The 17,012-nt window shown below is 46.1% G+C and overlaps 1 protein-coding gene across 2 annotated transcripts; it reads right to left on the reverse strand.

The window, feature by feature from the left end:
* Window positions 1-1,227: 1,227 nt before the first annotated feature.
* On the reverse strand, window positions 1,228-14,758 carry dnajc3a (DnaJ (Hsp40) homolog, subfamily C, member 3a). Of its 2 annotated transcripts, none has more exons than XM_048978838.1 (12): window positions 14,526-14,758; window positions 13,159-13,266; window positions 10,597-10,721; window positions 9,332-9,406; window positions 8,154-8,306; window positions 7,733-7,914; window positions 5,870-5,989; window positions 5,247-5,352; window positions 5,010-5,130; window positions 3,134-3,266; window positions 2,775-2,923; window positions 1,228-1,928 (listed from the first exon to the last, which is right to left on the reverse strand). In XM_048978838.1, the coding sequence occupies exons 1-12, from the start codon at window positions 14,605-14,607 to the stop codon at window positions 1,777-1,779; spliced, it is 1,506 nt and encodes a 501-aa protein (XP_048834795.1). In that variant the 5' UTR covers window positions 14,608-14,758; the 3' UTR covers window positions 1,228-1,776. The 2 variants fall into 2 exon arrangements, with proteins under 2 accessions (XP_048834795.1, XP_048834796.1); XM_048978839.1 differs by lacking the exon at window positions 14,526-14,758 and adding an exon at window positions 13,403-14,501.
* Window positions 14,759-17,012: the final 2,254 nt, after the last annotated feature.

The following is a 17,012-nucleotide window of genomic DNA, read 5'->3' on the forward strand; positions in this document are numbered from 1 at the left end:
CACATTCTTGACAGAAAAGCAAACTGAAGATGACAAGCTTAGAAAGCAATCTGTACCTGCTTGTCTTCCACCACAGGGTGCCGAGTCTCCATCCTGCTGTCTTGGGGGTACATGAGTTATGGTATTACCTTATCAAGACTGCGTTTAACCTGAATGCAGAGATGGCTGACTGGAAAAGCCTGGAGCCCTGAGCTCTAGCTCCATAAAGGCCTGCACACCCACCTCAACATTTTACGTAATGGCTGTTAATCCGTGTAGCGTATACAAATTAAGACAGCACAAGTCTTAAATGCTATTGCTACAACAGCATACAAACTTCAGTTATTACAATGCTTGGGGGGGGGGTGTGTGCAGGATTTAAAGAACAGCAGGAAGAATAATCCCACACCATTCATTCATTGTGTAGAACTGTCAAGAACAAAGGTCTCCGCTTCACTTCGCTGCTGTACGTTCGAGGAAACGACACCTGGAAAGTTTCATTAGCCGAGGTTTACTGAGCAGTGAGCATTAAAGCCAAAAGCCTCCGTTTTATCACTGGCTCAGTGTCGAAGCTAGGAAGTCCTTTGATCAATTACTGGATTCCACAAAAGGTGCCCGCAAGTTCAACGACAGAAGGAACACAAAAAGAGCCAATTTCCAAAACGTCTGATTCCACGTGATTAATCGGCGCTGTGAAAACAAAGCCCGGCACCGTCAGCACAGCGAGACCCGCAAACGAAAGATGAGCGATATCAGCGGCGGAAAGCCGTTTAATATTTCTGCGAGCGCAGCAAATTAAATTTACTTGAACTGTGTCGGTAAAAAGCAGACGGCACAGGCAGGCTGTGGGCCTGTGCCGTTTGTGTCCATGAGCATAAAGCACAGGCTACCGACTGGCCTTCGACCCGCTGGATCCGGTGCAGGCAGCTTCAGCACTACAACACAGAGATACCTGCAAATGGAGTATCTGTGACGGTACCATAATTCTGTTAGTCATTCGTCATTCTAGGACAATCTGGGCCTCAAAAAGGTCTTAGGATGCACTAGCCTACTCCGTACTAAAGACTAACCTCCAGTGTATCGGCACTGAATGCACGAATAGGCCAGTTTGTCGATCCGCATGCCAGCTGGTGAGGAATAGCAATGGACAGAGTCGCTTCTCTCATAACATGATGCCAATAAACAAAATTCAGAAGACAGGCACTGAGTACGCAGCAAGAGAGACTACAGATAGATACGGGTGAGGCCTTTTAATTAAATAAGCATAAATAGATCTTTATTTACAATTCAGCGTGATTCCATATAAAAATAGTTATGTACACAAATCACTTCAAGGAACTTATGGAAACTAAATTCTGCTTGTAAAAAAAAAAAAAAAAAGTGGTCAAAATAAAGACGGTTTCAAAGACTCGGTCACCAAAGCCATCTCAAGACCTGTTTCTTTAAAATTACAGAAACATTCAGAATTGAAACAAGGCAAGTTCAGCTCTATCATTGCGTCCATTTATAGCATAGAAGGAATTTTCCAGAAGACCGATGTTGACACGGACTGCCGTGCTCCCGTGACCATTGTCATCAGTTAGGTTATTAGTTTGAAAAGTGCCCTTATCAAGGACAATAGACTATTCTGGTAGATTTTACCCATTTACATAAATGGATATTTACTGAGGCAATTCTGGTCAACGACCTTCCTTAGGAGTAGAGCAGCTTCAGACACCTGGGTTCACAGCTGCATGCCCCCGTCGCACGGACACCTTCCACAATGGCCTCCCTTGGCGTATCCCAGAACCACAGCACTCAGTTAAAGTTGAACTTGAAGGAAAAGGGTCCAGAACCGAAGGGGTTGAAGCCCTGGAAACCGTCCCATCCATGGTGGAAGTGGGGGCCACCCCCACGCTGACTCTCGGGGTCCAGAGGATCGTCCCCCTGGTCAAACTTGCTCCTCATCTCTTAAAAAAATAAAATAGAAATTACAGAATAACAACGCACAGCCAGAATCATTTGTGGATGGCAGAGCCCAAGCTACAGGACCATCAGAGATGTTACCAGTAATCTGTGGTTAATCTAAGGAGCACCAGTGTATCAAAAACTTTTTATTCCATACATCCATCCATTCCTCACACCGGCTTCTCCAAGGCTAACAAGTTAAAAAAAAGCATTTCAGGAACTTCAAAAGTTCTCATTAGTCTTCAGGAATACGAAGCAGCTGCACATCTCTGCACAAAAATGAAGACTTTCTGCAAAGAGTTGTGACTCAGGGTGCATGATTATAGACACAAGTTAAGGCTGGTCACTTTAACTCTTAAAGACCAGGCATTTATAAAAAACTGAGAATTCAGGCAACTATTTCCTGCAAGATCTACACTTTCACCTTGGATGGTTCTCTCCACTTAATATTTATCCTCTCTTGTGCCAAAAAAAGTTTTTACAAAGTAGTTGTACAAACAAAGATTAAAGTCGGGAATTACATAACATAAGAAATATACAAAAACGAGAGGAGGCCATTCAGCCCATCAAGCTTGTTTGGGGCCATTACCAGAGTGGAATTAAAGCCCAGTACTCACGTTAAATGTTATTAAACATCATTAATGCCTCCTAAGACTACAAGACTAAACTAGAAAGATTAGGGTGGGGTGATATTAAACAGGGGGAGGGAAACCGATTTACATGCCAGGTTCAGAGAGGATGAAAAATTGTAAAGACTCACTCCTATTTTTAAGGAGGATATGCACAGCGTTTGCTTTCCGGCGCCCCCCACACACGCACCCTGATGACCATGGGTGAAAAGGACTTACCAGGGTCAGTTAACACCTCCTTAGCTTGGGCGATGTCGATAAACTTCTTCTCGGCCCGCTTCTTCTCCTCCGTGTCCTGGAAGTTGTCTGGGTGCCACTGCTGTGCTAGCTTCCTGTACGCCTTCATGATTTCCTTCTTCTGAGCAGTTCTGCAATGACAGGAGAGGCTCAGCTAATGGTGGACCTTCAAGGCCCGGGCAGCAGGCGGGCGGCAGCGGGCGCAGGGCCAAGCCGGAGACTTTCCGGTCCCACGCCTGATTGCCATGCAGTAACTGTCAGCGAGTAGCTGAAATACTACAGCAAAAATGTCCAGCTGTGTATGACTTCTGCATAAAGGAACCATGGTGGAAATGCCATACCTCTTCACTCCCAAGATCTTATAGTAATCCCTCTTTTTTGACTGCTTGAGGAGGCGCTGGGCCTTTTCCAGTCCCTCCTTGACCTGGCGGTCATTCTCACTCTGCTCTCTTGCACTCTCGTAGTCCTGGATGGCTGCAGAGACAAGTAAAGGCTCGTTCACCAAATCGGCCTTGGGCGGCTCATGCAAACCGCAACCAATTTGCCAGCGGGAGCGAGAGGTTTGTGTGGGATTGTTCTCATCACGCCAACGTGTGTCGCCGCGGGTCTACAGATTAAAACACCGAAAACTGCAGTCGATACGAGATGCTGTCAGCGTTAGGACTTAATGAGCAAATAAGATCGCAGTGGGAGCAAATCGTGGACCCACCGCTGCCTCAACTGGCACTGGCAAAAAACAGGAAACAGGAAGAACGGGGCAATACTTATTTTACACTGCAGGATCCACGCACTGCAATGGATTCGGTTTTCAATTTCAGAGAAGTAATCCAGTCTCCCCAGACGTGCATACAGCCAATAAGCTGTAAATTCATTGGTTTAATAAAACAGCAGCAGCAGCTGACATTAGCCAATGTGAACGGTGTGAGGCTCTGTGGGGTTAAGACTCTACTTCACCATGAAGGTTGCTGGTTCAAATCCCAGGGCTGGTAGTGTGATGCCACCATCGAGTCTTTGCAGAAGGTTCTGACCCCTAATTGCTCCAGGAGATGGTTGGCCCTGCTCTTTGATCCTCACTTTTACATCTTTACAAAGTCAACTGCTAAATAAAAGTTATTTAATGTTACAAAATGATGATTCAGTAAAATGGAATCTTTAGCTTACAGCCTCGCTACAGGGAGTGATACAAGGCAACCAAAAATAAGGCAGGAAGGTGTGTGTGTGTGTGTGTGTGTGTGAGAATTACATTACATTGTGGGGACAAATGTCCCCCACAATGTGATACAAACCTGTTATTTTTTGACACCGTCTCCACAGACATAATTATAAACCTCATTTTAACTGCTTCAAAATGCGTGGAGACCATGAATCACGTTCGTCCCTAGACAGAAAAATGCCCCTAGATGATGAACCATAGAGTCACGCGCTTTGGTCACACGGGTCGTGCCGCTTGCAGCCTGGCGAGGCGAGAAACCCCAGCGGCCTCAAATCGCGCCCCGCTATTTTTATGTTCGAGATGACAAGTCTGTTCAACCCAGTTCCTTCACTTCTATGAACTTATTACACCCCTTCTAAGTATAACTCCCTATTCATGAAGTGATTCCCCCCCCCCGGGGTTTGAGCGTTCAAGGATCTGGGGGGGGGGGGGGAGCATCTATATATAGAGGTCTTTTTAAAACTACACAATCGACGGGGGCACTTGCCAGCCATCTCCCGTCACACAAGTCACGTTTCTGTGACGGGATAATTGTGCACACTCACATTTCCACGCTGAATAACAATCTATAAAAATGCGACAGCCACTCTGGAATTGAATTTAATGATGTTGTCTGATTGCCGCTCTCAAAATGAATCACATTTTCCTGAAACTGCCTATCCAGGCATCGGACGTAGCCGTCGTCTGTGTGAAATAAGCCCAATTAGCAGTCATTTTGCTTTCAGAACTAGCTGCACTTTATCGGACGTTTCATAATTTAGAGCTTTGCAGGATCGTTTGCAGATCTCAACCGAAACGGAAATAAAATTAAAATTCTTCCAGAACTTATTGGAAAGATCAGACCAGGAAAAGCATGCACAAGATGTACAAGCCTAAAACCGTCTTGGCTGGAGAGGAATTCAGATGAAACCTTTGGGGGCCAAATATGGGGTTAGTGACAGGAAAGACTGAAAAACGAGGGGAGGTGTGTGTGTGGGAGGGGTTAGGTTATCTTCGGTACTCACCCTGCTCGTATTGCTCATCCTGGAGGTAGGCCTCGGCTCTGTCTTTCAAGGTGTTCACATTGTGAGGCTCTGTCTTGAGAACGTGACTGCAAACCTTGATGGCTTCTGTGGCCTGCTGATTCTGAAGCAGACCAGCTGTAAGCGGAGACATGCCCCTCACCCCTGACATGTGGACATTAGGTCAAACCGCAGCACTATGACGAATCGTTACCCACAAAACCTAAACAAACATCATACCTGGGACAAGCAGTGGCAGATGCGCTCACTGGCGAGATGCGTGTAGTGGCGCACGTCCGGTTCAGTCTTCATGACCGACTCGTATTTGCTCACAGCGTCTTCATACCTGACCATGGAAGAATGGGCCCTTAGCATTGTCTGGCTTAGCCCAGAGACTGTTCAGGTCCATGGAGACTAACTTTAATGTGTGATAGATGAAACGGTAGAACTATAAAACAAAAGGAAATGAGAAGATGCGCGTGTGTTTGTACGTGCCTGCGTGTGTGTGTGTGTGTGTGTGTGTGCGTGTGCGTGTGCGTTTGTGCATGTGTGTGTGTGTGTGTGTGTGTGTGTGCGTGTGCGTTTGTGCATGTGTGTGTGTGTGTGTGTGTGTGTGCGCGTGTTGCAGCCCATCTGAGGCCTCCACAAAGATAAGGAGCCCTTAGTTCCTACAGGCAAGGAAACACACTGGAAAAATAACGTCCCAGTGAAAAGGTCAAAGTGGGGAGAGCAGCGAACTGCAACGACATACTGGTCAGAATATATGATTAAAAGTACAAGATGGGAGTGACGTGGTCTTGGACAGAAATCCAGATTTCGGCCAGTGAAAAGCTGGGGGGGGGGGGGGTCACTGGGGGCCATACCTCTGCTGCTGAATGAGCTCCTCTGCAGACGCGATCTGCTTGTTCAGCTTCTTCACCTGCTTGTAGTGGCTGAAGCACTGCTTGTGGTCGGGGTCCAGCTTCAGGCACTCCCGCACCTCGCTGAAGGGGAGGCCAGAAGGCAAAGCCGTGAGCATTGATTCCATCATACCCAGCATTCCCCACCAGGGGGGGCTGCTCTCCTACATTCTAGGGAAAAAAACATTTTGTGGGATATGCAAGAATGTCACATCAACAAGAACAATGAGCGCACATAAATTACATGCAACTGCATCCTGCATGTGAACTGCACTTAGCGATCGCAAAATACAGGACTCCGTTGACTTGTGTCTGCATTTGGGACCAGAACCATCAGACGCAAGTCACTTTGGCTACATCTCAATTGTTATAGGGCACAGGCAAGACATTAAGTACAGTATTGTAATAATCACACAGCACTCTATAATAAATCATGTAAATATAAAAATCACAGCACTTTGATGAAAAGAGGTGGTACTTAAAATTTTAAATAAGGCATATGGCAACATTCTTTGTATATTTATTGTATATTAATTTTTTTTTTAATACAGGGAAATAGATAGTTATAGTACCATGCATCAGGACAGCGTGCCGTTATACAGCTGGCGGTGCTGCCCAGTGTCCTGCGTGCACCAAGCGATACACCCACTTCCAGACGTCTCTCCATCAGAGGGCGTTATTTACTATGGATCTCAGATGTAAATGTGCTCAGACGCAACTCGACAGGATACCTGTACAGAGATTGGGCTGTTTTTTTAATTACTTTTCCCCACCTGGTAGACGTGTGTGTGCAAATGAATGCATCTCATACTGTCAGAGCTGGGCGTAACGGTCTCTCCATAGTTAGCTTGTAGGCTAATGCGTCACAGGATGCAAATTCATACTGCACAAGCAGCCATAATACATATTAATCAAGAACATTATATGAATGTTTTTTCATTGTTATAATAATTATTGCATTTTAAAATCTGTTTGGTATGTTAGTGTGTTAAGGTTTACTTGCATGCTGCTTATAAATGGTGCACAAGCACATTATAAAAGGTGTTATGAAGGTGCAGTTAATGTAAGCATTACTGACTGTAGTTACAAAGAGTGGAACTGAGAAGTTAGCTAGTTTGATACGGGGCTGAAAACAGGTTTTAAAAGGGAGCCTGTAACAGCAGTGTTTCCCCCACACATTGTAGCATTAAATCCCCAAACCGTCTCCAAGAAAATCGCCCATTAGCGTGCAGGCATCTGAATGGCTGCACAGGATGTGTCCTCTTTGCACGGGGAGGGGGGCTGTGGAGGACACCAGGGGGGATTTATTCTCACCCCAAATCCCACAGCCTTGGCGATGAGACTCAAGTTCTCCTTCCTCACAAATCCCAGAAGACTCACAGCAAGGCGCCGAGTGTTCAGATACGGAGCTCCGGAACATTCTAGGTAACTGGGCCAGTGTGTGTGTGGGTCTATTTTTGTTTTTATTTCAAAGTCGGAAGAAGTTAAGCGCATGTAACAGTGCACCATCAACACACCGTTTGTGTTCTTCTGCTTCTCAAGCCTGTTTACCCAAGAACAAAACATTGAAGATGACCAACAATGAGCAGGTCCTGTCAATCAAACCCTTGTAATAACCGGCGGTGTTATATTCTACTATTTGGGTTATGGCCTGAATGTTAGAGGAGCCAGACTTCTGCAGCTCATGGCCGCAGACATGAACAGACACCTCAGCAAATGAAGCACAGTAGCCATCTGCAGTGGATGCAGGGGTTTAACAAAACCAACTGCATACCAGCCCAGTTCCTGGCGTCATTTCATACAAGTGTCATTCACACGTGGGCTTACTTGAGTGACATTTCGTGGTCCCCCAGCTGGTAGTAGATACTGCTGAGCCGATAGAAAGCCTCAGTGTTGTCACTCTTCAGCTTGGACGCTGCTTTGAAGTCACTGATGGCTTTGCCCATCTCTCCTATCTGCATGAAGCACTCCGCTCGAAGCTCCCTGGAGTTCACGTCCCACACGCAGGTCTGAAAGAGGTACCGAAGGCCGTTAATAAGGCAGACCCTTATGGCGAGAACGGGGGTCCAGGCACACGCGGGAGGCGCCAAGGCAAGAACGGGGGTCCAGGCACACGCGGGAGGCGCCAAGGCGAGAACGGGGGTCCGGGCACACGCGGGAGGCTCCACGGCGAGAACGGGGGTCCAGGCACACGCGGGAGGCGCCAAGGCAAGAACGGGGGTCCAGGCACACGCGGGAGGTCACTCACCTCTATGATGGTATCCAGGTGGGCAGCAGCTGCACTGTAGTCCTTCCGGTCAAACTCGCTATGAGCTTCCGCCAACAGCCGCTGAATCTCGTCCGATTTCACCAGCTGACTTCTGGCTTCCTTCTCTTCTTTGTCACTGGGGTTGGATTTCAGCTTGTGGGGGGGGCGGGGGGGGGGGGGGAGTAGGGTGGTAATACAAGTGTCAGTTTTGCACTCAGGCATGGGAGGGAGCCTTTAAATTTGACCTTTACCAGGGTTTTCAGCCAAAAGCTGCCCCTTTCAAATACTTCCTCAAATCCAAAAAAAAACACCAGAAATTTCTTGCTCCACTCCCCACTCGCTAATGAAAGTCCATTATGACACAAGTCATATTTTCTGAGCTAATGTGGCATATATTACAAATGGCCTTGGCATTCTGCTTAGTGCTTTCTGCTAGCTCAGCTCTTGCAGGGAGCCCATGAATAAGCTGAGGGCATTCCGGCCAGCCAGTGTCTCAGCAGGCCGAATCAAGCATGCGGGGGATTAAATCCTGGTTTTCGTATGGAGAGAAAAACAATAAAAACGCCAAAATAAAATTTCCTGCAGCACACATTTTCCACCTTGCAAACAGTGCTTGACGATTTGTTGGCCCAGCACTGTTATTAACTTCACTGCAGCAGTGAAGCAGAGCCCAGGTTCAGGCTGAGATATGTGGTGCTTCACTCCTATTGGCTGGGAGGGAGCATGCGAGATTGACTTCCTGACATAGATCAAGCATTAACCTGGCATAAAATAGGGAGGGGATTACGAATATTAATGGAAAAATCATGAAATGTTAAACATGAATTAGCAAGAGATTGCTGTCCTGCTATCCTAGAAGTAAGAAAATTAAAAATATATGGCCATCTTCTGGCAGACTTCACGGGGAAGAGGAAGTTCAGTTAAGAGTCATTTCTCTGACCACTATATCCACCAAACATCAAATAAATCAATCACGTTATAAAATTCCCTTTTTGTTGGGCAAGCAAGCCCTTGAAACCATTTCGCTGTTTCATAGTGACATCATCTGGTGTAACAGTGAACTTCACATGGGTCAGCCAAGTTAGGAACAGAGGTACAAGTTAGGTACAGAGACTCTCGGGCCTGTATTTATCTTGTAAAACTGGTTCGCGGTGGAGAGTCCCATTCTGGTTACTTACTACTTTTTTGAAGTCATCCTCTGCGTTGTCGAGTTTCCCCTGCTTCAGCAGGAGATTTCCCCTTTGAAGTCTCGCCTAGAAAATGTGAGACAAAGTTATTTCGGGATATACGTTTCCACATCTACACAAAAAAAGAGAAACACTCAAGTTCATAAGAATGTTAAAAATGTAGATTCCCGGCCCAATTCGAGAGGCAATCAAAACGCAGTAATTCTCAGACTTGGCAAGGTGCCGTATTTGCAGCTTTCGCTTTCCGCCATCCTTATTACATTCACTCCCAAGTGTCGCCCAGCTGCAGCAGTAGTCAGGCCTGTTCCTGTGTCATGTCCCGTAAGTAGTAACTACAACCCGTTTGAGTGACTAATTTAAACAGCAGAAGCTCTTTACAGTCAGATCACATCACTACAGCGGTAATAAACACAACACCTACCGTCTGCTTTACAGCACACTGATAGGAGCCGAATAAATTTAATGCACATTTTGTACATTTTACGGACGCGATTTAGTAAAGGCATTAAATCACTCATTTCCCCAAAAATAACAAAGCCGAAACTATTAAAGTGACTGGAAATTAAAAACATTCACAGCAATTACCGAGTAATATTTAAATCTGCATTATTCCATTACGCAACAGCTCATTTGCAACTCGACGCTCCCCCATTTCTTTGTGTGTAACAGAACCTGGAAACAGTATTCAAATATCTGAATACAAACCGAGGAGTACGTAACTTACATGGGTATTGAGGCTTGCTAATTTTACCATCGACTACAAACTGGAAAACCAATTAGCATAAATATTTGTCAAAACTAAGGGAAGATTAGACAGTTAGCTGGGTCCTGCCATGACATATCTAGATGACACCAGCCATGCCACCAGTCCACCAGGTGTGCCCCTCGCCATTCGACCGCCTGTCACGTCACAAAGGGTATTCCCACACACTAATGGAGCAGATGATAGATCAACTTACACCTTAAAGGTATATCCCTGTTGTTCCCTATAAATTGTTAGCAGACAGACAGCCCCATCTCTTACATAAGCCACAGAATATTCAGACTTGCGTATGCAAACAAACATTCGCGCACATTCACGTGAGCATTAAGCAGGTCTGGTGTCATCTGGGCTCCCCAGCTCCATCCTGGATGTCAAGGAAACACCCTTCAATCTGGTCGCGTTTAAGATTTTACGTCTTAGAGGTTCCAAATGCTTTCAGAGCAAGAACAAGATCTGCATGACATTTAGCTGGACGCCACATAGAATTACTTACAGATGTAAAGTCTGGTTTGAGCTCGATGACTTTGCTCAGGTCCGGCAGTGCCGACTTGGACTTGCCCATAGCCAGGAAAACTGTAGCTCTCCTGTAATACGCCATATAGTTCTTGGGGTCCCCATCTAAAGAAAAAAGTTCAAAAATTAAGCACATACTGACAGTCAATGGGAATTTCAAACACATTTAGACAAAACAAGCAGTAGACTTGACAGTTACCACAAAGAGCTGGTTACCTCCTTTCCTGCATATTTTTCCACACTAAATGATTTCAGATAAAATGAGTCCCCTAGTAAAAGCACATTTATAAGCGATAACTATCCCCCAACTTACAACCCCAGGGACTGAACCATCCATCCATCCATTTTCCACCACTTATCCAGGGTTGGGAGCAGCAGTCCAAGCGGGGATGCCCAGACCTCCCTCTCATCAGCCACCTCCTCCAGGGGAATACCAAGGCGTCCCCAGGCCAGCTGAGGGACATGCCCCAAACACCTCCTTAGACCTCCCTCTCACCAGCCACCTCCTCCAGGGGAATACCAAGGCGTCCCCAGGCCAGCTGAGGGACATGCCCCAAACACCTCTTCAGACCTCCCTCTCACCAGCCACCTCCTCCAGGGGAATACCAAGGCGTCCCCAGGCCAGTTGAGGGACATGCCCCAAACACCTCCTCAGACCTCCCTCTCACCAGCCACCTCCTCCAGGGGAATACCAAGGCGTCCCCAGGCCAGCTGAGGGACATGCCCCAAACACCTCCTCAGACCTCCCTCTCACCAGCCACCTCCTCTAGGGGAATACCAAGGCGTCTCCTGGCCAGCTGAGGGACATGCCCCAAACACCTCCTGAGGGAGCCATCCAGGAGGCATCCTACATAGATGCCCAAACCATCTACACTGGTTCCTTTCAATGCGGAGTAGCTATGGCTCTACTTTGAGCGCCGCCCAAAAATCCAAGCTCCTCACCTTCTCTCCAAGGCTCACACCCCACAGAGGAAACTCGTATCTACGATCTCACTCTTTCGGTCACTACCCAAAGCTCATACCAATAAGTGAGGACAGGAATGTCGATCAACCAGTAAATTGAGAGCTTTGCCTTATGGCTCAGCTCCTCCACCAAAACAGAACGGTGCAGCGTACGCATCACTGCCGACGCTACACCGATCCACCTGTCCATCTCCTGTTCCCTTTTCCCCTCACTCATGAACACCTTGATACTTAAGTGGAGGAGTTTAAGGCATTAACCCCCCCCCCCCCACCAAAAGAGGGCAACCTACCATTTTCTGCCCCAAACCACAGCCTAAGATTGAAAGTGCAAACCAAACTCTCGCTCCATTGGCACAGGGACCTGATGGCCTGCAGCGACAACCCCCGTACTCCATACTCTTGAAGGTCCCCCCACAGGACCCCCCAAGGGACACAGTCATATGCCTCTTCCAAGCCACAAAACACATGTAGACTGGTTGGGAAAACTACCATGAAACCGGCAACACCCAAGTGAGAGTGAAGTGCTGGTCCAGTGCTCCATGACCAGGATGGAATCCACATTGTTCCTTCTGAATCCAAGGTTTGACAAAAAGGTGGGCTCTCCTCTCTGGTACCTAGGGAGGCTGAGGAATGTGATCCCCCTACAGAACACATCCTCTGGTCCCCATTCTTAATGACTGGGACCACCACTACCCCAGCCTGCCAATCCAAAAGGCACTGTCCCAAACACCCACGCGACGTTGAAGAAGCGGGTCAGCAAGCCCAACCACATCAAGAGCTTTCAAGAACTCAGGGGAAATCTCCTCCACCCCTGGAGCCCAACAGCAGAGTAGCTGTTTGACTACCTCAGTGACCTCAGCCCTAGTAATGGATAAGTCCTCCTCTGAGTCTTCCTGCTCTGCTCCCTCTAAGATCTTTCGGATCCTCTAACAATGAGGTCAACAGCTCTCCAATCCTGATATAAATAGCGAAGCCCTGCGTCCCTCTCCCAAGTCACCTGATGGTTTGCCAGAACCTTTTCGAGGCCGACCGAAAGTTCTTCTCCATAGCCTCAAACTGCTCCCACACCCGAAACAGAACAGAATCCACTGCCAACCAACATGAAGCCCAGTACCCATCTTACATTTGCCAAAAAAAGGCACCTTGGTGATCCTCATTTTCCAAGGAATGACAAGTCAAAAAGTAAAACTTTTCGGGAGACAGACGTCCTATTGTGGCCATCATAATGCATCGATAGCATTCCACAATAATACCATCATACTAACAATTAAACACAACGGAGATGGTGGTGTGGGGATGCTTTGATGCCTTTTGATAACTTTGTTCCCTTATTATGTGCCGTTTACTCAGGTTCCCATCTCAACATTTTGTTTATAGATTTGAAACCAGTGTGGGACATGCGTAAATAGGAAACCTAATACTTCTTCACAACACTAAGTATGTATATTAAAATATTATGTACATTGTTAGAATGCTTCTGAGCATGGGTCCATACAAAAACCATGCGCTTTTATCAGCCGCACCCTGGACACACTGCAACTAGGGAGACTATAAACCAAAAAAGCGTCCAGCTACAGACCGACAGCAGCGTGGAAATGCGACAAGGCATCGGCCAGCTGGCCAGCTGCCAGCAGCTTCTTCCCCATCTCCAGGTTGCTCTCCACATCACTCTTCGTACACTCTGCTCCTGCAACGGGACCCACGTTAAACTGTTCAGGCACCACACCTCTGAAAGCTGCAACTTGGTAAACTTTTTTGCAGGTCTCACACAAGTTGTAATTGACACAATTTTCCTTCACATAAAGCTTAATCAAATGTCTTACTTGGCATCCAAAATCATATGATCCATAAATTGTATTTTGCGAGATCCATAATTGCCTGTGCCGAGACAAATTCTTTGTACATGTTGTACATTCTGAGTTTCCGCATCACACTATACAAGTACGGTAAACACGCTGATATGGAGCTCGCCGATTGGCTGAGACAGAAGCGCGCTCCTGCACGACCGGAAGCAGCGTGATCTTAACAGGTTACGCGCTTGCCTAAAAATCGCACGACTGTACAGAACGAGTATTGTGCCTGCCCCCGGAAATTTCTCGACTAACAGACGCACAAAATATTTGGGCAGAATTGCAAAAGGAATGTTTGAGCCACCCATAAGGGAATTATCTGAAATGAAATTTGCAATGTCAACTCTTCAGATGTAACAATAGTAGGGCTACATCTAACAAACTGTAATTGGACAATTTATCCTTCGATTATTAATATCCTTAATTTAGGTTAAGTGTAAAAAGAAAAAGACAGATTACCACTGTTTAATATGAATTTCAATTCTAACAAACCAGCTGTTTTATAGGCATGTCCCGGGACAGAGATGAAAGGAATCTGACAGCATTGCTACATACAATCTTTAACCGTGCTTATGACAGCGTTTGACATGTCATACTGTTCAAGAATAATAAAAAGCTTAACATGATAAAACGTTGTCAGTCATCATTACTTAATAATTATGCAATATAACTTTGTTTACGTTTACAACGATCCAATACAAGTGCTCAACTAAACGGTCAATCTTATTCTCTAGCTCACTAGTAGCTGTATTAATCACATACAGCAATATGAAGTAATAGCTGTTAAAATTATTAACCGCCACTTCCACACGCATTTCATGCAAAAAGACAAAGTTACGCAGACTACAATTTTGAAAGAATCTGTTTGCAAACATATTAGCCAGGAGACAGTCTGCGAATGCCATTGATAGCCTGAATGGGACGTTCTCCAAAGCCGTACATTTCACAGCTATTGCTGCAGGGTTGTATATTGTTTAAACCAAAATGCCGACAGCTGCTTATAGATACACTTCCAAAGCACACGGCTGCATATGTGTCGCCTCACTACAGCAAACTAGCTGCCTTCGCTTAGCTTGGGAATCACAGACGAACTTACCTTCGTAGCGGAGGTCAATCAAAACAAGAACAAACGGAACATAACTAAGGATTTTCTGCGCAACGGGCTTTACGGAAACCATGTCTCGTGCTAGAAATGCACAAGAACTTAGAAAAACACACGACGGTCCCCTAGATTAGCGCCGTTACCTACGCGAGGCGCCCCGAAGCAGCACGAAACACAGCGAAGCAGAGCGAAGAGCCCCGAAGCAGAGCCGCCCGATTGCCTTTAAGTCGCGCTCATATCCTGTCTCGCGGTCGTGGGCCGCTCCCATTGGCTGGCCGGCCTCATACCGCTCCTAGTTCAACGGCGGAGAGCCACGGCAGCACTAGCCCTGCTTGAGGGGGGGGCGCGGCCATCGGCCTGGGGGCGGGGTGCCCAGGCAGGGGTGACCCTTAGCGTATTACCGGGGAGCTCTTCAGCTACAGAGAAACACTCCTGTTAAATCAATATTTCCCAACCCAGTCCTCAGAGACCCCCCCCCCCCAACAGTCCACGTTTGTGCTCCCTCCAAGCTCTCAGCCAATCAGGAACAGCGAATACCTGGTAAAGGTGCACTGTAAGCTGAGAGGAAGCAAAAACATGGACTGTCTGGGCTCCCCGAGGACTGGGTTGGGAAACACTGCGTTAAATCATAAATGCTTTCAAATCGTCCTGGTCTGTTACGAAAACAGCCGCATGGTCATCAAGACAATGACTTACAGTTAAGGTTTTAGACATTGTAATGATACTGGATGTCAAACAACACAGAAGATTGTACGGGTTCCAGGGATCTAGAAAGTAATTTATGACGTGTAATGCGAAGTGAAACTTGTACGTAGATGCATTTTAAACTGCAGTTGCAGTGGTTTGTTCTAAATGCATTTTCTGTAATGCAGCAATTAGGTTCCCGGCTTGTGAAATCCCTTCAGACTACGCAGCTGTCAGAAGAACATCTGTTTCAGTTGACAGGTTTGAACTTTGACAAATATTTTATTTTTGAGACAGTATTTTTGGGGATTTCTATCGATCCGTGCTTGAACAGCAGTTAATTTCAATAATGTCTCATCAAGCACTAATAACAACTGAATAAAAGGAGTTTCTTGACTGAGTAAACATGAGACCTACAGTGAAATCTGTACCCTCCTGTAAAAGTAAAAAAAAATGTTAAATGTTTTAAAAGGCTGTGTAGAATAATGACCACAGAAAGATATTGAAGAGGGATTCAAAATGGTTAGAATGGATGCATTTGAAATATTTCTCACCTGAAAATATAATGGAGTAGACATTTAAAAATTCCTTTCTATGCCTAAGTTGATGTGTGTCTGTAATGTAAACATTATGCAAAAGTGAAGATTATTTTCATGTCTTTGACAGCAAATTCAGAATATTGAAGCTATGGTCTTATGCTGCCACATACAGCCCCCACCAGGGGCACAGTAGACCCCACGGACACCCTGTCAGACTCAGGGGCCCTGCTAGTTCACTGCAGTCCCAGAATGCCTAAAATTGGACAGGGGGTGGGGGGGCAAGATGACCTTTTGTCAGGGGACCCAAAATCACTAGCTACACCTCTGCCTCCCCCTCTCGCTGCAGCCTATACCGAATTATAATAATGATGATCATCTGCGGCACCGATGTTAGCTATAGGATTGATCAACCCCACTGGGGTATGTTGCAGGTTCTTACACTGACTATCAGGTCTGTGTAATTACAAGTTCTAAACCGTCCTCATGTTTACTGAATCTCATTCCTACGTACAGTGTTTAAGGAAGAAGCTTCTGCCCGCAACTGACAAACTCTTGTTAGGAATTATAAACAAATTATCTAGATGTGTTCCTGTCACGACTTGCAGGATGAAGGACTCAAGGGCGGGTTTTGTAGTGAAACAAAAGGGGATTTATTGAACTCAAAAGAAGAGATTGGAAATAAACAAGATTATGACGGATCAAAAACAGGAGGAGTGGAACGAGGAAGGGCACAGACAACACAAGGGCTCGACGTCAATGACCAGACTGCGGCCGACAAGCCAAACAGGTACTTACATAATAAGACTAATGTGGGTTAACAGGTAACAGGTGTGGCTCATCAGAAGCATGTTAGGGAGGAGACAGGAGGGCCAGACGGGCAGGAAGTGACGGTTCCAATATCTGTTAGAGCAGCTATAATCAAGCTCATACTGGAGAAACCTAATTTCCATCCTAGCAGTCTTTCTGCTTTCACACATTCCATTTTCATCTAAAATTTTACTGCCTCATGATCAATGCCTCAATCTCACACGTTTTTTTTTTTCAATCTGACTTGTGTAAAAGACATCAGAGAACGAATGGCTGAATTTCCCTAAATGTTGCAGAATTTTGCGGATTTCGGATAAAACAGAAATTGTATTATAGTATCGAGTATATTTCTCAGAAGGACAATCTGCAGCTTCTGGTGACAATCTGCAGCTTCTGGTGACAATCTGCAGCTTCTGGTGCCCTCACTGGAGGTGAGATACGTCAGCAACAT

This window comes from Brienomyrus brachyistius, chromosome 16 (assembly GCF_023856365.1).
Source record: "Brienomyrus brachyistius isolate T26 chromosome 16, BBRACH_0.4, whole genome shotgun sequence".
Classification (NCBI taxonomy): domain Eukaryota; kingdom Metazoa; phylum Chordata; class Actinopteri; order Osteoglossiformes; family Mormyridae; genus Brienomyrus; species Brienomyrus brachyistius.

Coding starts and splice junctions, on each gene's coding strand:
- dnajc3a (XM_048978838.1), bottom strand. CDS start 14,607: ATGGTTTCCGTAAAGCCCGTTGCGCAGAAAATCCTTAGTTATGTTCCG. Junction 5,990..7,732: donor GACCACGAAATGTCACTCAA/GTAAGCCCACGT, acceptor CCTCCCCTTCAG/CGAGGTGCGGGAGTGCCTGA. Junction 5,131..5,246: donor TCTGCCACTGCTTGTCCCAG/GTATGATGTTTG, acceptor GGTCTGCTTCAG/AATCAGCAGGCCACAGAAGC.